At 45.6% G+C, this 19,585-nt stretch overlaps 2 protein-coding genes and 1 long non-coding RNA gene across 3 annotated transcripts in view; 2 read left to right on the plus strand and 1 right to left on the minus strand.

Annotated features, from left to right (window-relative positions):
* LOC125282155 (myomegalin-like) overlaps nucleotides 1-19,585 on the minus strand; it is a 111,058-nt gene that overhangs the window by 78,281 nt on the left and 13,192 nt on the right. Inside the window, 2 exon segments of the mRNA XM_057310760.1 lie at nucleotides 14,186-14,333; nucleotides 17,845-17,938. The gene's annotated coding sequence lies outside the window, so the exon portion shown is untranslated.
* LOC125282153 (putative neuroblastoma breakpoint family member 5) lies at nucleotides 4,696-9,922 on the plus strand. Its single transcript, XM_048216403.2, has 3 exons — nucleotides 4,696-5,705; nucleotides 7,611-7,707; nucleotides 8,474-9,922. The coding sequence occupies exons 1-3, from the start codon at nucleotides 5,528-5,530 to the stop codon at nucleotides 8,814-8,816; spliced, it is 618 nt and encodes a 205-aa protein (XP_048072360.1). The 5' UTR covers nucleotides 4,696-5,527; the 3' UTR covers nucleotides 8,817-9,922.
* LOC130543489 (uncharacterized) lies at nucleotides 14,330-18,734 on the plus strand. Its single transcript, XR_008958868.1, has 3 exons — nucleotides 14,330-14,661; nucleotides 15,439-15,611; nucleotides 16,667-18,734. It is a non-coding gene; the product is annotated as an uncharacterized LOC130543489 (long non-coding RNA).

Genomic DNA, 19,585 nt, shown 5'->3' on the forward strand with positions numbered 1-19,585 from the left:
AACCGACTATGCCACCCAGGTGCCCCCGGATAATGGTTTCTTAGATATGATACCAAAATTGTGATTAATGAAAGAACAATTTTGGACTACATCAAAATTGAAAATTTCTGCTCTTCAAAAGACATTGGTGAGAGAATGCAAAATCAAGGGAAAACATAGAAGGAGAATATATTTATAAATTACATATCTGGTGAAGATCTCCTAATAGAACCGTTGAAAGAACTCTCAAAAGTTAAGAAGAAGACAAACAATCCAATTGAAAAATGGGTAAAAGAAAAGTGCCTGGGTGGCTCAGTTGGTGAAGCAGCTGCCTTTGGCTCAGGTCATGATCTCAGGGTCCTGGGATCTAGCCCCTACCCCCTCTGTCAGTCTCCCCACTGAGCAGGGAATGTGCTTCTCCCTCCCCCTCTGCCCTCCCCACCCCACCTCCACACCGCCCCCGCTCTTGCTCTCTATTTCAAATAAATAAATAAAACCTTTAAAAAAATAAAATAAAATGATAACATGGGTAAAAGATTTGTGAACAGCTCAGCAAAGCATATATACGGAAGGCATATAAGGACATGCCAAGATCTACATCATTACTTTAGGAAAATGCAAATTGAAACCACTATCTGCCAATTAAAATGGCAAAAATGAAAAGAATCTCCATTCCAAGTATTGGCAAGGATGTGTAGGAGCTACAATTCTCGTACACTGCTGATGGGCATGTTAAATTCTACAACTACTCTAGAAAATAGTTTGGAAATTCTGTTTTGTTTTTAAGATTGATTGATTTGAATGAGAGAGAGAAAGTGAGTGGGGGAGTAGAGGGAGAAGGAGAGGGACAGAATATCAAGCAGACTCCCTGCTGAGCATGGAGACCTACTTGGGGCTGGATCTCACCACCAATGAGATCATGACCTGAGCCGGAATTAATGTCAGACACTTAACCGACATAAATATATCAAAGTGAAAGAACAGCAATTCAAAAATATACCCACATATGCACAGCTATTTGATTTTGTATACGTGTGTGTATATGTTAATATTCTTTACTGGGGAAGTGGAAGACTTTTCTGTTAAAGGTAATAGAGCAAAAGATGATTTGTTTTTTAAAAAGTAAATATTAACAAACACTTCCCACTACATATTGAAATTAATTGGAGATATGAAAGCAAGAATTCCAAAGCCTATAAAAGAAAAATAGGAAGTATTTTCATAATATTGGCATAGACAAATATTTCTAAAACAGGACACGATAGCACTCACCATAAAAAATTCAATTAAATTGTTGTTTATGAAAACTAAAGGCTTCTGTATACTGTAAGACATTCTTCAAAAATGAAAAGGCCATCTATAGACCAGGAATGATTATTTTCAATACATATATCTGACAAAACACTCATCCAAAATATATCAAGAACTCTAACAATTCACAAAGAAAATGAGAAACAACCTAGTATATTAATGAGCAGAAATATTTTAAAAACCCCATCCCAAAAGAAGACATCCAAATGATAATAAGCATATGAAAACCCAATGGGGTATCTGCTAGATTGGTTGCCTTTTTTTTTTTTTAAGTGGACCCCAACACAGGGCTCCAATTCATGACCCTGAGATCAAGACCTAAGCTGAGGTCTAGAGTTGGATGGTTTCCCCCGAAATGGTTTCTAATGCTGCCTCCTCTCTTCACTAGATATGTGGCCTTGGGAAGCTTTGTACTATTTCTCAGATTTTTTTTTTTTCTCATCAGGAAAAGGATAACATCTAAGTAATAAGACAATTCATAGGATTCAGTATAATCACCTGGTAGGGTGCAAGAACTGTACTTTTGCTAAGAATGTATTTGACCTTGAATGATCCTTTACACATTTTTAAAAGTGCAGACGGACAATTGGTGAACAATAGACAAGTTGTTCTAAAATAAATATCCTTTCACCTTTACTTTTTTTAAAAAAATTTCTTATTATGTTGTGTTAGCCACCATACAGTACATCCTTAGTTTTTGATGTAGTGTTCCATGATTCATTGTTTTTGTGTGTGTGTGTCTTTTGTTTTTGTTTTGTTTTTTTTAAAGATTTTATTTATTTATTTGACAGAGAGAGAGGCTCCAAGAGAGGGAACACAGGCAGGGGAAGAGGGAGAGGAAGAAGCAGGCTCCCAGCGGAGGAGGAGCCTGATGTGGGGCTCAATCCCAGGACTCTGGGATCACGCCCTGAGCCAAAGGCAGATGCTTAACGACTGAGCCACCCAGGCGCCATTCCATGATTCATTGTTTGCGCATAACACCCCGTGCCCCATGCAATATGTGCCCTCCTTAATACCTGTCACCGACCTATCCCAATCCCCCCACCCCCTCCCCTCTGAAGCCCTCAGTTTGTTTCCCAGAGTCCATAGTTTCTCGTGGTTCATTCCCCCTTCTGTTTACACCCCCTTCATTCTTCCCTTCCTTCTCCTACCAATCTCCCTGCTATTTCTTACCTTCCATAAACGAGTGAAACCATATGATAATTGTCTTTCTCTGCTTGGCTTATTTCACTTAGCATAATCTCCTCCAGTCCAGCCCATGGTACTGCAAAGGTTGGGTAATCTTCCTTTCTGATGGCTGAGTAAAATTCCATTGTATATATGGGCCACATCTTCTTTATCCATTTGTCTGTTGAAGGGCATCTCGGCTCCTTCCACAATTTAGCTATTGTGGACAATGCCGCTATGAATATTGAGGTGCATATGGCCCTTCTCTTGACTACGTCCGTATCGTTGGGGTAAATACGCAGGAGTACAATTGCTGGGTCATAGCATAGCTCTAGTTTTAACTTTTTGAGGGAACTCAACACTGTTTTCCAAAGTGGCTGTACCAACTTCCATTCCGACCAACAGTGTAAGAGGGTTCCCCTTTCTGCACATCTTCTCCAACATCTGTTTTTTCTTGTCTTGTCCATTTTTGCCATTCTAACTGGCATAAGGTGGTATCTCAATGTGGTTTTGATTTCAATTTCCCTGATGGTTGATGATTTTGAACACTTTTTCATGTATCCGTTAGCCATTTGTATGTCTTCATTGGAAAAGTGTCTGTTCCTACCTTCTGCCCACTTTTTGATTTGATTATTTGTTTCTCGTGTATTGAGTTTAAGAAGTTCTTTATAGATCTTGGATACCAGTCTTTTATCTGTAGTGTCATTTGCAAATATCTTCTCCCATTCTGTGGGCTGCCTCTTAGTTTTTTTCACCTTTTACCTTTTCTACAAAGAAATCATGTATATAATATGAAGATTGGAGGGGAACCCATTTGTATTGAACAACTTTCCCCAAACCCTGAGGCATGTCTACTTTCCACGAAGACCAGAGATGAAATTCTTGACTAGGTCCAACCCCTGCAGTCTTCTCGGTCTGGAGGGGACTGAGAAAGTCCACCCTAGCCCTAGAATGATCTGGACTACCGGACAAGTGTTCCTCAGAAAAATAATCAACTACTCACCACTATAGGCCCTGGCAATTTGTGAAACTATGCAAGAGGTGTAGACCAACTCAATTATATAACCAGGACTCTCCCCTGAATCAAGCTCAGGATATCGTTAGATACCATTTCCAAAATCTCTGTTATAGGCCACGGCATGCTCCATAGGAGGGAAAACAAGCACAAGAATATCAATTGAGATATCAATCAACAGACAATTAATCAAGAGACAAGAAACATTATTAACTAATGTCCACCACCCCCTAAAACCCAGGAAAGTTCTCATTCAAAAGCAATGTTTTGAGGAATATGTAGTTATAAATCTTCAGGATGTGGGGTTAGAAGCCAGTTTCTTAAATGGACAAGCAACCCAAGAATAAATAGATAACCTGGATTTCATCAAAATTAAAAGGTTTTTGTTTCAAAGGACACTATCAAGGAAGTGAAAAGCCAATCCACACAATGGGAGAAATATTTACAAATTGTATATCTGATGGAGGTTTGCTATCTAGAATACAAAAAACAAAAACAAAAACAAAAAAATCAAAAAACCCCAAAACCCAAAAATCCTCTTCCAACTAAGCCATAAAAAGACAGCCAACTTAAGAATGGGAAAAAGTTTGAGTAGACTTTCTCTAAAGGATAATACCAATGCAACAATGAACACATGAAATGGTGCTCAGTATCATCAGTCATTAGGGAAACACAAATCTAAAGCACAGTGAGATATCACTTCACCCCACTAGTATGACTTGTAGAGAAATGGAATTCTTACACGTTCTTAGTGGGAGTGTAAAATGGTGTCGTCGCTTTGCTGTGGAAAATAGTTCGGCAGTTTCTCAAAAAGTTAAACATAGGGTTACATATGACTGAGCAATTCTGCTCCTAGGTGTATAGCTAAGAAAATTGAAAATACATGTCCACAGAAGGGGAAGAGTAGCCTACATAACACAGAGATGCAGGAAGAAGAACACTGAGAGAGCTGGGACAGGAAACAGTTTCCAAACTTCATTGCATAGATTAACTCTGGTTTTTCTCTTATGTTCTTGTTTTTTTGTCATTTGTTTGTTTGTTTTGCTTTAAAGAAAACTTTATTTACTACATACATCCTAAAAATGTGATGTAAATAGAGGAAGATCCAAATAAATTTAAAAGCTTTTCAAATACAAAGCAACTAAAGATAACTAAAACACTAGCATGTTTCTCGTGTTTTTAATGGCTAGAGAAAAAAAAAAAAACTAGAGAAGACACAGAGAACATCGTGATAGTCTGCGACTTTGGAATATTTCCCTTAAGATCTGTTTTACCTTAAAAACAAGTGGGATGAGTTCATGACAGCCCTTAAGAATACCTGTTGGGAGGGGTGCAGTTAGTTGAGCATCTGACTCTTGGTTTAGGCTAGGGTGATGATCTCATGGGTTGTGAGACTGAGCCCCTTGTCTCACTCTCTCCCTTTACCCATGCCCCCATTCTCTTTCTCAAATAAATAAATCTTTAAGAAAAAAAAAGGGAAACTTCATGGGAAGCTATTTGTGCCTTGATGATTTTATACACACATAAGAATGAAGAATGAGAACTATGCTGACATCATTTTTTAGAAAGAGATGGGAACTGTGGTCTCAGCACAAGGGTGCACAACTATTGAGAGTGGCCACTGAGGGTGGGTCCCCATCAGTGATGACTTTCAGGGGAGACCAGGCAGCCTGGTGTATCAGCACGGCCTCGGCAACTGGAAGGCAGTGGCTCCCCGGGTTCCATTGAAAGCCCCAACGTTCCAAATCTGTTATTGCAAGTGCAGACCGTTACCTGGCATTCTGGGTACTCCCTCTGTCATTCCGGTTGGAGTCTGAGCTGGGGCAGGGCCTTTGGCTATCAGCTCTGGCATCTTGAACCTTGTTTTTGTGGTTACCGAGTCTCAAGTGCTGTGGGGTGTTGTTCAAATTGTTCCCAACAGTAAGTAGAGAATTCCTGTATCCTCAACCCTCAGTCCTGATTTAAACCTACTTGATTTCACTGGGTTTTAACCCATCCTGTGTTTGGGTTTCTTCTGCTCATTCCCCAGCTCTACCTCTTCTGCCACACGTCACCATGGCAGCACCTCTTGGCCCTCTTTCCGATCCTGGGGCAGAAAAGAGCCTCCTGGAAATCAACCAGGACCTTCAGTCCCAGCTGGAGAAAAGCAAGCAGGACTTCCGAGACCTCAAGGAGAAATTCCTTATATCCGAAGCCACTGCCTACTCCCTGGCCAACCAGCTGCAGAAATACAGTAAGTCCTACAAGGTCATGCTCACCAAAGCGATGGCTGTCTGTATTCCTTCTGAGAAACTAAAACCCTCTGCAGATGTTGTCCTTTCTATTTCCACTGTCACGATAAATTTCATTCTGACCACAATCCAGGAATGGTAGAGGTGGGTATTTTACCCTCAGTTTGCTGAGGATGGGAAAACTGAAGACAAATAGGTTAGCAACCTCCACAGGCTAGCTGTGACAAGTAGGGTGGGGCTAGAGTTCACAACCCAGTAATTGATTCATGGTGCAGACACAGAAATGCCTGGTCCTCTCAGGATTGACTCTGTGCAGTATCAGATCCTGCATCACAGTGACTCCAGAACTCCATCAGGTCAGGTTCCTCTGATGTCCCACTGGGAAAGCACCGAGCTAGGGACACTGGGGAAACATGCTGATGGTACACATGGGGGGAGGGTAGCAGGTGACATGACCTGCTTTCAAGGAGATAGAGGTGGGTTCTGCTTTCTCCGAAACCGTGGTATCCATGAGTGACACCATCCACACAGTGACTCCCCTGGTGAGAGGGAACCCGTGCAGGCTCTGCTTCCTGGCTCCACAGAGGCCATCTGATACCCAGTGATAAGGCTGAGGGTGTTTCCGGGAACATCAGACAACCTCTGCTACCTCCCCTGTATCTCCCTGAGCTGGGGAACCTTCAATGATGTAGGGTGCCCAACAGTTCAAGGCCTGGGCCATGAGACATGTGGCCAAGAGAGAATGAGGGTGAGTGGGGGAGACCACGGCCCCAGGAACCACCCAAGCCTTAGTGCGTGGGGTAGGCTCTCCCCCACAGTCATCCTAAATGAGGAGCTCGGTGGCCTTATCGTTAAGAGGGGGATGCGGTGCAGAATGGGGCACGTCACAGCCGAGCGATAGGAAGGAATCCTGACAACTCTTAGCCCGAAGTTTTCTCATTTTCTCACAATCTGCTTTCAATATAACAAGGGGAGGTATAATTAAAAACGACTTATGCAGACAAAAGTAAAAATTGAAGCCTGTTATTTAGGAAAGTGAAGAGATGATGAGCTTTCAGGGAAGGACAAACAAAGTTTTATTTACAACTTTCCCGATAATCATCTCATTAACTGGGAAAGCAGTTGTGAAGATTATGAAATCAGGTATCACCCGAGGGCTTGCGGTAGAGGTAACACAGCACAGGGGTGAAGAGCATGGGCTCTGGGCCAGGCTTCCTGGACTCAAATCCAACTGCCTATCTTCCTGTGCCTCAGATTCCTCCTCTGTTAAACTACTACTATTGTGGGTGCTACTTCTCTGAGTCGAAATGAATACTGAGTAGTTCCTTGTAAAGCTCTAACAGCAGAGCCTGGCACCGTGTAAACTCTGTTCATAATTCTACTGCTTCTAATAACACACACTTTATTAGGATTTGGCCATATTCCTTTCAGGTCCTTCTGCTTTTATGCATTCTAGTTCACACGAGTGTATCGGGTGAATTTTTACCTTTGAGATACTTGTTCAGTATAGAAATCCTAGTTCAGGGGACCCATCGGTCCTGGAGTCCTGGGGGCCTTACGTCATGTCCCTGCTTAGTGTTTTACTTAAGAGGCCACAAGACTTGCTAGAGTGGCCATGGTCAGGGTTGGTGTCAGGGGATACGAATCCTGACTCTGCCAAATACCTGCTACTCACCGCGTCTACTTCCCCTCTGAGCTTTGGGGCTGTTCTTTCCTGGGCTCTGAAACAGGGAGGAATAGAATGCGCTGTAGTTAAGAGGCTGAGGAATGAGAAGTGGAGCTCCCCGCGCAGAGCCTGGTTGCCAGGGTTCCATTTGCGCTGGAATGGACCCCATCTCCTCCCTTGAAGACAGCGAGCACTGCAGCATATCCAGCTTTCCACTGAGACAGGCATCTCTGTTTCTCAGAGTGCGAAGAGTCCAGCGACATCATCGAATCCGTGCTGGGGGAGAAGGGGCAGCTGGAGAAGAGGGAGCGGGCAGACACGTTGGCTGAGAAGCTCAGGTAAGCAGGGCTCTGTGTGGGAGGCCTGAGGGAAGCTGTGGGCATCTCTGACCTGGGGCAGCAACAAGTGTGGGCCAGAAAAGCAGAAACCCTCACGGCAGGCACGTTCCACAACTATGTCTAAAACAACTAAGACAACAGTGATTGGTAAATGATGGACTCCAATGACTCAGAGCCTCATTCTCTCTTGTAAAAAAATATCAAAGTCACCAAATTCAAGGGAACAGTTCGTGGCATTTAGCACATTCACAGTGTTGTGAGATCACTACCTCATTTCCCTTTCACATAGTCACGACCTGGCTGACTACAGCTTGTCATCCGTTCCTTCAGCAAATGCTGTCCCCTTGACCCTGCCATTCTCCTGAGCTCAGGACTTAACACCAGCCCTACGGTCCACACTTCTGTGTCTGCCAGTGTGTCCATTCGCTGCATGATGCACTATATGGAGTTTTCCAGGGAAATGGGTATGCCCAAAGTGAGCAGCTGAGGGACATGTCTGTGACGTGTGCTTAGGAGGACCCCTGGGTCTGTTTCCAGAAGCAAAAGATGCAAGGGATGTCAAGGGGGCTCACAGGAGCACTCTCTGATACAGAGGAGGCCTTGTTTTACTTTCTTCTTTCTCTGCCACAGGCAGGTAACCACACATGTGCACAAATTTGTTTCGGCGGCTGCTTGTGGGAAATTCTCCCAGAAATCTCCCCAAAAGCTCTTATAATCTATTGATCCACTCTCTGCATTGTTAAATTTTCTCTCTGTCCCACCGTAGACAGTGCCATCTGCTGATCAAAGACCAGACTGAAGAGCTGACCCGTTTATATGATAAGTTACGCGAAGGGAGAGATGTTTGCCAACTCCTTGATAAACACCTCGAGGACCTCCTCTCCCATGATGACCCTGAGCATTGCCAAGGACAGGGCTTCCAAGAGCAACTGGCTGAGGGACGCAGGCTGGCCAAGTGCCTTGCCCGAAAGCTCAGCTCAGGTAAGGCAGCCAGAGGCCCTGATTGCACTGAGCTGCTGCAAGGCCCTGGGCTCACAAGAGTCTTCCCACCTGCCCTCACACTGTTTGTAGCAGCTGTCCTCTGTTCCCCATTGTGCGCAAGGCCATGAGAGGACCAGGACTAGAAGGTGGTAACAGAGAGGAGAAATGCACAGGCTGGAGGTCATAGTGCTCCACATGTCTGCTTCCTCCCTGAGGGAACGCAGCCCTTGGGGCAGGAGGCAGCATCCACCAGTGTTAGATCCCGGAAAGGAGACTGTGACAGGAGGCAGCTAGTTAGTGTGCTAGGATCCCCGCCTAAGTGGGAGGTTCCCAGACTTAGCCCAGTCTGTATGAAATGTGGGTGAGAGAGTGAGGTTTACTTCGTCCATATCTGTCTCCTCATCTGTAATGTATATCAAATAACCTGTTGTCACTGTAGTGAGCAGATACGGAAAATTCATGAATGCACTTTAGACAAAGTAGAGCCCCTGACCATGTGGAGTTGGATGAGGAACTTGATGCAGTAGGACTTGGAGGTGGGAACGCTGTTTAGACTGGAACATGTTTCCTAGATGACCCCTCAGTAACACTGGAGCCCACGCGGGGGCCCATGAAGTCCCCGGTGGTTGGATGTGGGACAGGGTGGTTGTCCTGTCCTCAGGACAAGGAGGAGGCTCTATGTGAGAGCTGTGAATGCACAGAGAGCCTGTGCCTGTGGCGCGACTCGCGGCACGCTGCTAGACATGGTTTGCAGAAGTCAAGATTGAAACTGGACAAGCATCCCCTTATATGGACAACAAGAGACAGTAGAAGCTGTTGCCCAGGGTCAGTGATGCTGATCCTCAGAATCAGAGACACACTGCCTGATGCATCAGAAAGCCATGCCACAGCAATTCTTAAAGACAGTGCCCTAAATGCAGTGGATGCCTAGTCATGCAAGGACACTTATGTCTCTCGGGCCATAGAGGCCACTGTGTTCATAGTGGTGATGTGGGAACAGCTGACGGGACATTTCTGAATTTATTTGCAGAAAATTATGAGAAGGAGGAGGATGAACATGAAGAAGAAACACGGACCCCCAGGTGACAATGAATGTTCAGGAACCGGTAATGTGTGGGTAAAAATGGACAGGGTCTCAGAAAGAAAAGGAAGTGAGGTCAAGAGAGTCACAGATGTCAGATGCAAGGATTAGCAAAACTGTAGGTGGTCAGCAAAGAATGGCCGTGTTGCCTGTTGTCTCTGTGGTGCTGTAAACCAAGATGGATTCACCAGCCTCAGGACTCCCTGTATGGACAAAATACCCATTCTTTCCTGTGACTGGACACCAGGAGATGCGTATCTACTTCCTACACAGTTCTCTAAGGGCCTTGGTAGGAAGGTGACCAGCAAAGGAATTGGTACACAGACACTAGCAAAATTAACCAGCAAGAGAAGTAACTTACCAAAACCAAACACATGGGGTGTCATGTGACACTATTAATACAAAGGTGCCTAGCAGCCACACATTTCTGCAGTCTGCAGTGACTCCAGAGCTGTAACCACTTGGTCAATCTATGTTAAAGTCAACACGACTCAGGCACGTGGTGGCTGCCCCGGGCCTGGTCTCCCTCTGTGCTTCATGCCGTGACTGTACCATACTGGGGTGGTAGAGTCTCATTCCTCGTCAGCCCTGCTGTGGGCAGTGCTCTGCATATCTGCTGCTGCTACTCTCCCCCCATCCCCCACCATGGCAGCCACACTTTGCCTCTTGTAGGATGGATAGCTTTTTCCCTCTCCAGGCGATGGCCCTTTGCTTCTAGTGACCATTCCCTATAACTCCCATCAAAACCAGCTAGGAAGCCATGATGTCTGATCCCCCCGGTTTGATCTGTTGTCATTCCTGTCTCACCCGGCACAGCGTGGAGCAGGAAGAAGTCGAAAAGAAGGAAGTCCTACAGGACAGAGTAGATGATTACGATTTGACCCCTTCGGTTCTGGAAGAAGGGTGTGACAGCGACCAGTCTTACAGTGATGGTGAGTTCCCATTTGAAGAACAGGAAATCGGCTCTGCTCTGGATTTAGCCAGAGAATGGTCCCATACCAAAGGGGAGGAAAGTCCATGTGCTGCCCCAGGTAGTGTCCCTATTCCTTGTTCCTCACACCCTGTGTAGACTCAGAGTCTTAATCCCCATAAGTAGATCCTATCCTTACAAACTGTTGTGATCCAGGCTGTAGGACTGTGTTTGATATAAGACATTCCATGAGTCAGCGAGCTTTGCTCAACTCCTGTCTAAGTCACAGCACTTTTATGTCTGGGCCACTGTCAATCACTGCTCTCAAGGTGGCCCTGCCAGACTCATATACCTCTCCAGCCCAGGCACAGGAGGTCACTTCCAGACCTCCTAATTTTCACTGTATCTCTCTCTTTTTTTTATATAATAATATTTTTTATTATATTATATTAGCCACCATACAGCACATCTCTGGTTTTTGATGAAAAGTTCGATGATTCATTAGTTCCGTATAACACCCAGTGCACCATGCAATACATGCCCTCCTTACTACACATCCCCAGCCTATCCCATTCCCCCACCACCCTCCCCTCTGAAGCTCTCAGTTTGTATCTCAGAGTCCATAGTCTCTCATGCTTCATTCCCCCTTGTGATTACCCCGCCTTACTTTATCCTTTCATCTCCTACCGATCTTCCTAGTTCTTATGTTCCATAGATGAGAGAAACCATATGATAATTCTCTTTCACTGCTTGACTTATTTCACCTAGAATTATCTGCTCCAGTGCCGTCCATGTTGCAGCAAATGTTGAGACATCATTCTTTTTGATAGCTGAGTAATATTCCATTGTATATATGGACCACTTCTTTTAAATCCAGTCATCTGTTGAAGGGCATCTCGGCTCCTTCCATCATTTAGCTACTGTGGACAATGCTGCTATGAACATTGGGGTGCATATGGCCCTTCTCTTCACTATGTCTGTATCTTTGGGGTAAATACCCAGTAGGGCAATTGCTGGATCACAGGGTAGCTCCATTTTTAACTTTTTAAGGGACCTCCACACTGTTTTCCACAGTGGCTGTACCAACTTGCATTCCTACCAACAATGTAGGAGGGATCCCCTTTCTCCACATCCTCTTCAACAATTGTTGTTTCTTGCCTTGTCAATTTGCCATTCTAACTGGTGTAAGGTGGTATCTCAGTGTCGTTTTCATTTCAATTTCCTTGATGGCTAATGATTTTGAACATTTTTTCGTGTGTCTGTTAGCCAATATTATGTCTTCAATGGAAAAGTGTCTATTCATGTCTTCTGCCCGTTTTATGATTTGTTTATTTGTTTCTTGTGTATTGAGTTTGAGAAGTTCTTTGTAGATCTTGGAAACCAGTCTTTTATCTGTAGTGTCGTTTGCAAATATATTCTCCCATTCCGTGGGCTGCCTCTTAGTTTTTCTGACTGTTTCCTTGGCTGTGCAGAAGCTTTTTATCTTGATGAAGTCCCACAAGTTCATTTTATCTCTTGTTTCTCTTGCCTTTGGAGATGTGTCACGAAACACGTTGCTGTGGCCGATGTCGTAGAGGTTGCAGCAACCCTCTCAGAAGCAGCTGGGTTCTTCCCCAGGATCTCGGGGGAAAAGAATCAACTTGTTGTTGGCATAGACTCAAGACAGGATGCTGTGATGATGGCCTGTCATATCAGGGACATTTCTTTAATGGCTGAAGAGAGCAATGCCAGTGATTGCTTCCAGGGCCCTCCTAAGCCCTCCTGGATGAGTTCTCTCACGGTTGCCTGTTTTCACTCTGCTTCTGTTGCTCTCTTGTACTACATGGGACCTAAGAGTGGGCATTTGTGAAGGGGAATGTGCTTCATGTAACTCTTTCTCTTCCTTTATTTGCAGAAAACCAAATTGATCAGGAGGGACCGAAAGGACAAGAGTCAGTTGCCCCCAGGTAATTCTGAATACTTGGGGGCTGTGAACTCAAAAGTGGCAACCAGGGAAAAGCAGAAAGTGCTGAAGAGAACTATAATATCTATTTGGTCGACAACAAATTATCCATTTTCACCATGTTTTCTGATTTTTTGTGGTACTTGGATTGCTTCCCACTTCTTAATTACTTCTCTAGTTGAGTAACCCACAGTCAGCTGACCCAGGTAAACTAATATGTAACAGGGATCGCTGAGCTCGCTCATTCTCTCCTCTGTGCTTTATTGAGAGATGCACGTCTTCTTTCTGCCTGTTAGATTTATCATGTTGACATGTGTTCCTAGCAAGAACATATCACAGCAAGAAGACAAACATATACTATCATGCCAGATATTGAGAGAAAGAGGCCTTTCTGGATGAGATAGCTGGGACAGTCACTTGGCCACAAAATGCAGAACTGGATGCCATTTGACAGGAAGGGGGAAAGCCACCATTCTGAGACTCTGTATGTAGAGAGTCATGACTGGATGGCACAGAGATAATTGAGGCTCCTTCCTCACAAGCTTGCTGTTTGGCCCGTGCGCTGAGCACTTACTGTCCTTTCTATCTGCTGCTCCTGTGACAAACAGAGCTTGTCGCACTCAAACAAGAAGAGTTGTTTCTCTCTTGAATGGGTCAGCCTCTCTGCTTTCTTGACCATTCCTTTGTCCCTTCCAACAAAGTCAGACAGGACATAGGATTTCAGATCCCTCTCAGGTTAATCTTCGGTTGTCCCCACCCTGCAGGCTCAGTGGACAGCTGCTAGAGGTGGTAGAGCAGGACGTCTCACGGGACTCTCCAGATAAACACTACTTGACATATTCAGTTCTTCCCGAGCTGTCTGACTCCTACTGGCCTTACAGGAGCGCCGCCATCTTCTCACCTGAGGACCTGGAAGTCTGTTCCTCTCTAGAAGTGGCCAGTGAGTACTCCATTGTCAAGGTGATAAAGCTCCAACTGGACACCCACATAGATCTCCTGTTCTTTGTATCCCAGACCTCTGCTGTGCCGAGAGAGGTCATCCCTGTGGGGAGGCCCTGTAGAGACATATTGATCTGAACTGGGCTCTAGGATTGAGGTTAAGCACAGATGTCAGGTGTGTCAGGGAGCTTTGCTCTCTTCCTAGTCCCAGGGCATGCCCATGTCATGTTGGGTTCTCTGTCAGGTCATTGGGCCAAAGGAGGCAGGACAAACTCAACTCACCTCAGCAACATGACCACAGAAGTTGTCTGTCAGACCTAATTTGGATGAAATATATCTTCTCACCTTCAATAGCTCTACGTTTCATCTCTGAGCCAGGTCCTTTACGAATCTATGCCTGCCACTGTCAGTTGGCATTCTTGTCCTGGGTTAACTGGTTTTGCTATTCTAAACCCCGCTTGTATCTCCCCTTTGGGTTGACTTGTCTTCCTAAGCAGTTGTCTGAAAACCCACCCTCAGTGCCTCCACTGATAGCTTGTTTGTGTGTTTCCCAAAGCAGAGCTGTGCTTTGCATTCCCCCACCACACGAACTGAGCCAACATTCTCTGTAGCACCAAAGACTCACTTTCATTTGAGGGTTTGTCGTTGCATTCCATCTGTTCACTCTCAGTATATAAATTCCAGTAAGTCTTCAACAAGCAGGCTCTCTGATGAGAGAAGGCTGAATTCTGCAGTAATCCTTTTAGAATGCTCAGAGGCTGGATCCCCAGAATCTGTATGAAAAAGATAAGTACAGTGTTTGCACAGACTTAAGACAAGGGCAACCGTGATGATGATCTCCTAGAAAAAATAAATTTTTCCCAATGCCTCAGGCAAGGAAATCAAGCCACTTATCATAAGACAATATCAGAAGCACCCTGAAATAGTCTTCTGACTAAACCTGTTCTCACATTGAGCATATCTGAGTACCTGGCTAGCATTAGACACTAGATTACTAATGTACAGAGCAGGATCTGCTTAATGACTGCCCTGTCTTTATGTATTTACAGAAAACCAAATCTCTCATAAGGAGGAAGAAGACCAAGACCCGATAGGCCCCAGGTAACTATGAAGAATCCTGGGTTGTTATTTCAGTGGTTAAACTGAAGGACTGCATTTCAAGGAAGAAACATAAACTGCCAGACATGCCTGTTTTATCCGTTCTCCAATCACAAAGTACCTTTGTTTAACCATGAAGTGTGGCTTCACATGTTACATAGTTAAGTTCCATTTACTGACCCCTTCACTTCAATAACCTGAAGGGCATGGAACTTGGTGAATTAGCAGTCACTGGGATTCTCTGCATTCCCCTGTTCTATCCTTTTGGTAAAATGAGAGTGAGAGGCCTATATGCCTCTCCCTGTTTGGTGTTACCACACTGAGGATATATTATAGCCAAAGAATACCTAAAAAAAGCACTCACGTCATAAGAAAGAGGCACCAACGACACAAGGTCTCTCCATATGGATGTTGTCTTTTAAAGCCTGTGTTCACTTGGTCACCCAAGGTAGTATCAACAATATTTATGCAAGTGTTCAAGCCACCTTTAGGATTCCCCATGTGCGCTGTGAGCTATGTGTTCCATTCCATAGTCGTTCAGTTTGTTGCTCAGAAGCTTAGCTCTGCGGCCACTATCCTGAGCACCTTTTGTTCTCTATCTGTCTCTACTGCCCCCACAGCAGCCACTCTCTGCCCCTGTAACAGGAGGATAGTTTTTGCTGTTAATCACGGCTGTGCCCCTTTGTTATGAGTATACTTCTCGGCCTCCCATCAAAACCAGTAGGATGCTGGGGTGTCTACTTTTCTTGTGTTAAACTTCAGATTTCCCGACCCTCCCAGGCTCACCGCAGAGCTGCCAGAGGTGGAAGAGGATACCCCATGTGACTCTCTGGATGAATGCTATTTGACTTATTCGGCCCTTCCTGACCTGTCTGACTCCCTCGGGACTTGTAGCAAGGCTGACATCACCTCATTCGAAGATCTGGACATCTGTTCTGCTCTGGAAGTAGCTAGTGAGTCCTCCATTGTCAAGGTGATAAAGCTCCAACTGGACTCCCAAGCTGACCCCCTATTTTTGGGATCCCAACCTCTGGTTGTGCAGAAATGTGTCATCGCTCTGTAGAAGCCCAGTAGACATAAGGATCTGAGTCAGGCTCTAGGATACACTTTTTAGCACAGACCTCAGGTGAGTCAGGCACCTGCCCTTTGTTCCTCATCTCAGGCCATGCTTATGGCTTCTGACAGAAGTTAGGACATTCGATTCAAGGCAGATGTGACAGCTAACACTCACTTGTGCTCAACATGCAGAGGTCTCTGTCTTTGTTCCTGATTTCCATTAAATATCTCTCTTCATCTCCAATGCTTTCATTTTCATAGCTGAATATTGTCTCTTGAATTTTTGTGCCTGTCCAAAGATGTTGGCAGCCTTACCTACATCTTTCGATTTGTTCTTTCCCTGCCTGACTGCTCTGACTCCCAGTGTCTGTGTCCTCTATGTTGGCTGTCTACACTGAGTTGTCATCAGAGTATCAGGTCATCAACACCTCTGCCATCAGCTTGCTCGTAGGTTTCCTTGAAGCACAGCTGATTCTGGCCTTTGCCCCTCCCATGCATGGCTCATATGTCTGTAAGCACAAAGAATTGTACACAAAAGGTTTCTTTTGACATGAGGGTTTGCAGATTCCATCCATCAGTCTGGTCTCTGTGTCTAAATTCCCTTAAACCATTTATCTCATGGCATAAGGTAATGAGAGAAGGTTGCACTAAGTTTTTAGAATGTAGGTAAGCTGTTCCCCAGAATCTGTGGCAAAACACACGTTTCACGCTGTACACAGACTCTTGAGATGTGGCTCTACCACAGCAGGGAGCTCATGCCCAATGGCTCAGGAAAGCAGACCAAGGCACATTCCCAAGACACTACCTGAGGCCTCCTGGATGGTTACTCTCACAATATCCTGCTGCCCCGCTAAGCGGCGCACAGTCCGTGTGCTAGTTGTATCGGATACTTAATTGGAATGTACACATGGTGTTGTTGAACGTGACTGGCCCTGTCTGTATTTATTTGTAGACAGTCATAATGATCTTGTGGAGGAAGAAGACCAAGGACGGATATGCCCCAGGTAACTCTGAAGAATCATGGGCTTTAATGCAGTGGTGATGTCTGGGGATCTTGGCTCTCGGCAAATCTAGAAAGTGCTAAATGTACCTATTTCACCCATTCAGACACCCATAAAATGGTCCGTTAGCAATGTTCTCTGTTTCACTGTGGTACTCATATAGGCCCCGTTCTTTATGCGTCCCAAATTTGGAAGCTCAGGCCATTGACACAGGTATACTAACCAATCACAGGATTTCTTGCATTCTCACGGTCTCTCTTTGTATTGAGTCCAGCCTAAGATGCACATCTGTCTCTGCTGGTTTCGCATTATGACGTTGGCAAGAATTCATGGCAAGAAAAGTGTGTAAAAAAATTGATATCTCAGTGTTTAGACAAGTAGGCCTCGGACACACGAGCTTTCTAGGAATCTACAATGCTGCCAGTCTGGGGTTGTCTTGGTGCTTTCTGTAAATGTCAACAAAACGTATGCAAAAGTGTTGATGCTGGTTTTATTGTTTTCTGAGCGTGCTGTGTGTTGTGACTGCTGTGTGCTGGGGTGGTTCAGACTCCTTCCCTTTAGTCTCCCATTCTGGCCATGCTCTGGGCCCCTCCAGCTCTTGCTCCCTCCCTGCCTGCCTCATCTATCCCCAGTACATCCACACTCTGGCCCCAGATGGAGGCAGAATGGTTCATGGGAAGAAGACTTCGCATTTCTTTTCGGTGCCGCCCAAAGCAGCTGGGACTCCATGTTGACTCAACTTTCTTGTTGCATCTCCAGTCCTGCCTGTCACACGAGGCTCCACAGGGAGCTACCAGTGGCAGAAGAGAATGAAGACCCGCAGGACTCCCTGGATGACTGTTATTTGACTTCTTCATTTGGCCATGACCCGCCAGACACCTGCAGACCTTACACAAGTGCTTCATTCACATTTGATAAGCAGGAAACCTTCTTGGGTCTGGATGTGGGTGGTAAGTACTCCCATTGTGAGGGGCACAACACTCCTGGGTGGAGGGGAGGTCAGGAAGCCTGTCTTCTCTATATCCAACAACCTAAATCGGCTGAGACGTGCATCCCTGCCAACAGATCCTAGAGACTCAAACTGGTTAGAACTCTGCTCTTGGATTTCATTTCAAAAACACTGGGTTACCTGGGTGGCTCAGTTGGTTAAGCATCCAGCTCTTGATCTCCATTCAGGTCTTGATCATAGGGTTGTGAGTTCAAGGCCCACGTTGGGCTCCACACTGGGCGGGGAGTGTATAAAAAAAAAAAAGGCATCATGTGGGTCAGACAATTTTCCTTTCCTTCTGTCCCAGACTTCCCTCTGCCACCAAGCCCCCTCCCAAGTGCAGGCCCTTGGTACCAAGTCAGTTTAGAGAGGAGAAATGCAGGGAAAAGAGTAAAACCTTCAGCCACCACGATGTCAACTGTAGATATCTGGGTAACAGGACTCTTTCTTTTCTTTTTTCGTTCCCGCTTTCTTGCTTTCTTTCTTTTTTGTAAGAACCGACTTCTGCTACTAATGAGATTCTATTGCCAGTTGTATATCTGTTGTAGTGTCCTGCAAACTCTCTGGCTCTCCACACAGATTTGCATGTGCTCCATATTTGCAGCATCTGTGATATTGTTGCTGAGATCAAAGTTTTGGCTTCTGGGGAGCCCAGAATGCTCAGCATTTAGATAGACGATCCCGAGCACCCAGTCCTAGCTGGACCCCGTGGTTCAGTGAAGCCGAAGCTCTAGGCCTGGTTTTCCATCCTCCACGGATGGTGTCCTTTCCACCCTGTGTGCAGCTTCAGTGATTTTCTCCCCGTCAAGTGTTGCTCTCAGTAGCATAATGTCATGTAAATGATCAACGGTCCGTGCACCTGCCGTGGGTATTGGCCTCATTCTGGAGCAAAGCAGAGTTGTTCCCCTCTCCAGAATCTTCAGAAAGTGCTGCCTTCTCAGCAAGACCCCCTTGGGTCACACTCGCACAGGAGTGCAGGCTAACACCCAATTCTCATTTCTTCCCACTCAGGCTACAATTCGGACTTTGCTTCTGGGAGAAGCATTTGCGTTGTTAGCCAAATTTCCTTGCCATCAAATCGCCTTGTAGGAGCAGCAAGGAGTCTATGAGGTTCCTCACTGTGTCAATGTTGTCTAGTGAAATTGGCCATGAAACATTTTGTTCCTTCATCTTTTTGGTCAGTTAACAGTCTCTCCACCCTAGGACCACCTTCTCCCGTTTCCCATTCCTCTCGGAGGGGCCAAGAAGCAAAGGCCTCCTCAGGATTACAGCAATTCAGGAAGCAGAAATGAAACACACAGTTACTTTGCTTCATTTGTCCGCCACGTCCCTTTCCGTGCCCGCTCAGCAGCAGCGCTGTCGTGCTGGAGCGGCTCGTGTCCTCAGAGGTCACTCTCCAGTTGGTGTGGCATCTCCTGTGAGAGCCGAGGGTGCTGAGGCTCAGCAACGTCATGTCACTTGCCCAGGACCCCTGGCCAGTGGTTAGTAGGATCTCAGACCCGCACCAGCTCAGACTGCCCACTACTCTCCACTCAGTCCTGTCAGGGCCTGTGTGGGGATGGGGTTGGCCCTGTCCTCTCTGCTTTTGTACCAAATTATTTGAAACAGTTGTAAATGTAAACAAAAAGGTTGCAAGACTGCCCCCAGAGATCCCTGTGACCCTGCCACACATCTGCCAACTCCCACCCTGTGAGTCACTCTGTCCTGTGAGCAGAGCCAGGGGCTCTTCCAGCCCCTCTGAGAGATCAATGTCTCCATGAGGCTTCATCCAAAAGCAGTGAGAGCTGAGAGGTCCCGGGCCTTTTCTGTTGTGACAAGGGGTGCCCAGGAGGCTCTTCACTTGGCTGCCTGGCACCCTTCTAATGCTGCACAGCACCCACTG

This window comes from Ursus arctos, unplaced genomic scaffold (genome assembly GCF_023065955.2).
Source record: "Ursus arctos isolate Adak ecotype North America unplaced genomic scaffold, UrsArc2.0 scaffold_12, whole genome shotgun sequence".
Classification (NCBI taxonomy): Eukaryota; Metazoa; Chordata; class Mammalia; order Carnivora; family Ursidae; genus Ursus; species Ursus arctos.

What these genes read in the sequence shown, in the direction of transcription:
- LOC125282153 (XM_048216403.2), top strand. Translation starts at nt 5,528, where the DNA reads ATGGCAGCACCTCTTGGCCCTCTTTCCGATCCTGGGGCAGAAAAGAGC. An exon ending in CAACCAGCTGCAGAAATACA is followed by an intron (nt 5,706 to 7,610) that starts GTAAGTCCTACA and finishes TCTGTTTCTCAG; the next exon opens with AGTGCGAAGAGTCCAGCGAC. An exon ending in ACGTTGGCTGAGAAGCTCAG is followed by an intron (nt 7,708 to 8,473) that starts GTAAGCAGGGCT and finishes GTCCCACCGTAG; the next exon opens with ACAGTGCCATCTGCTGATCA.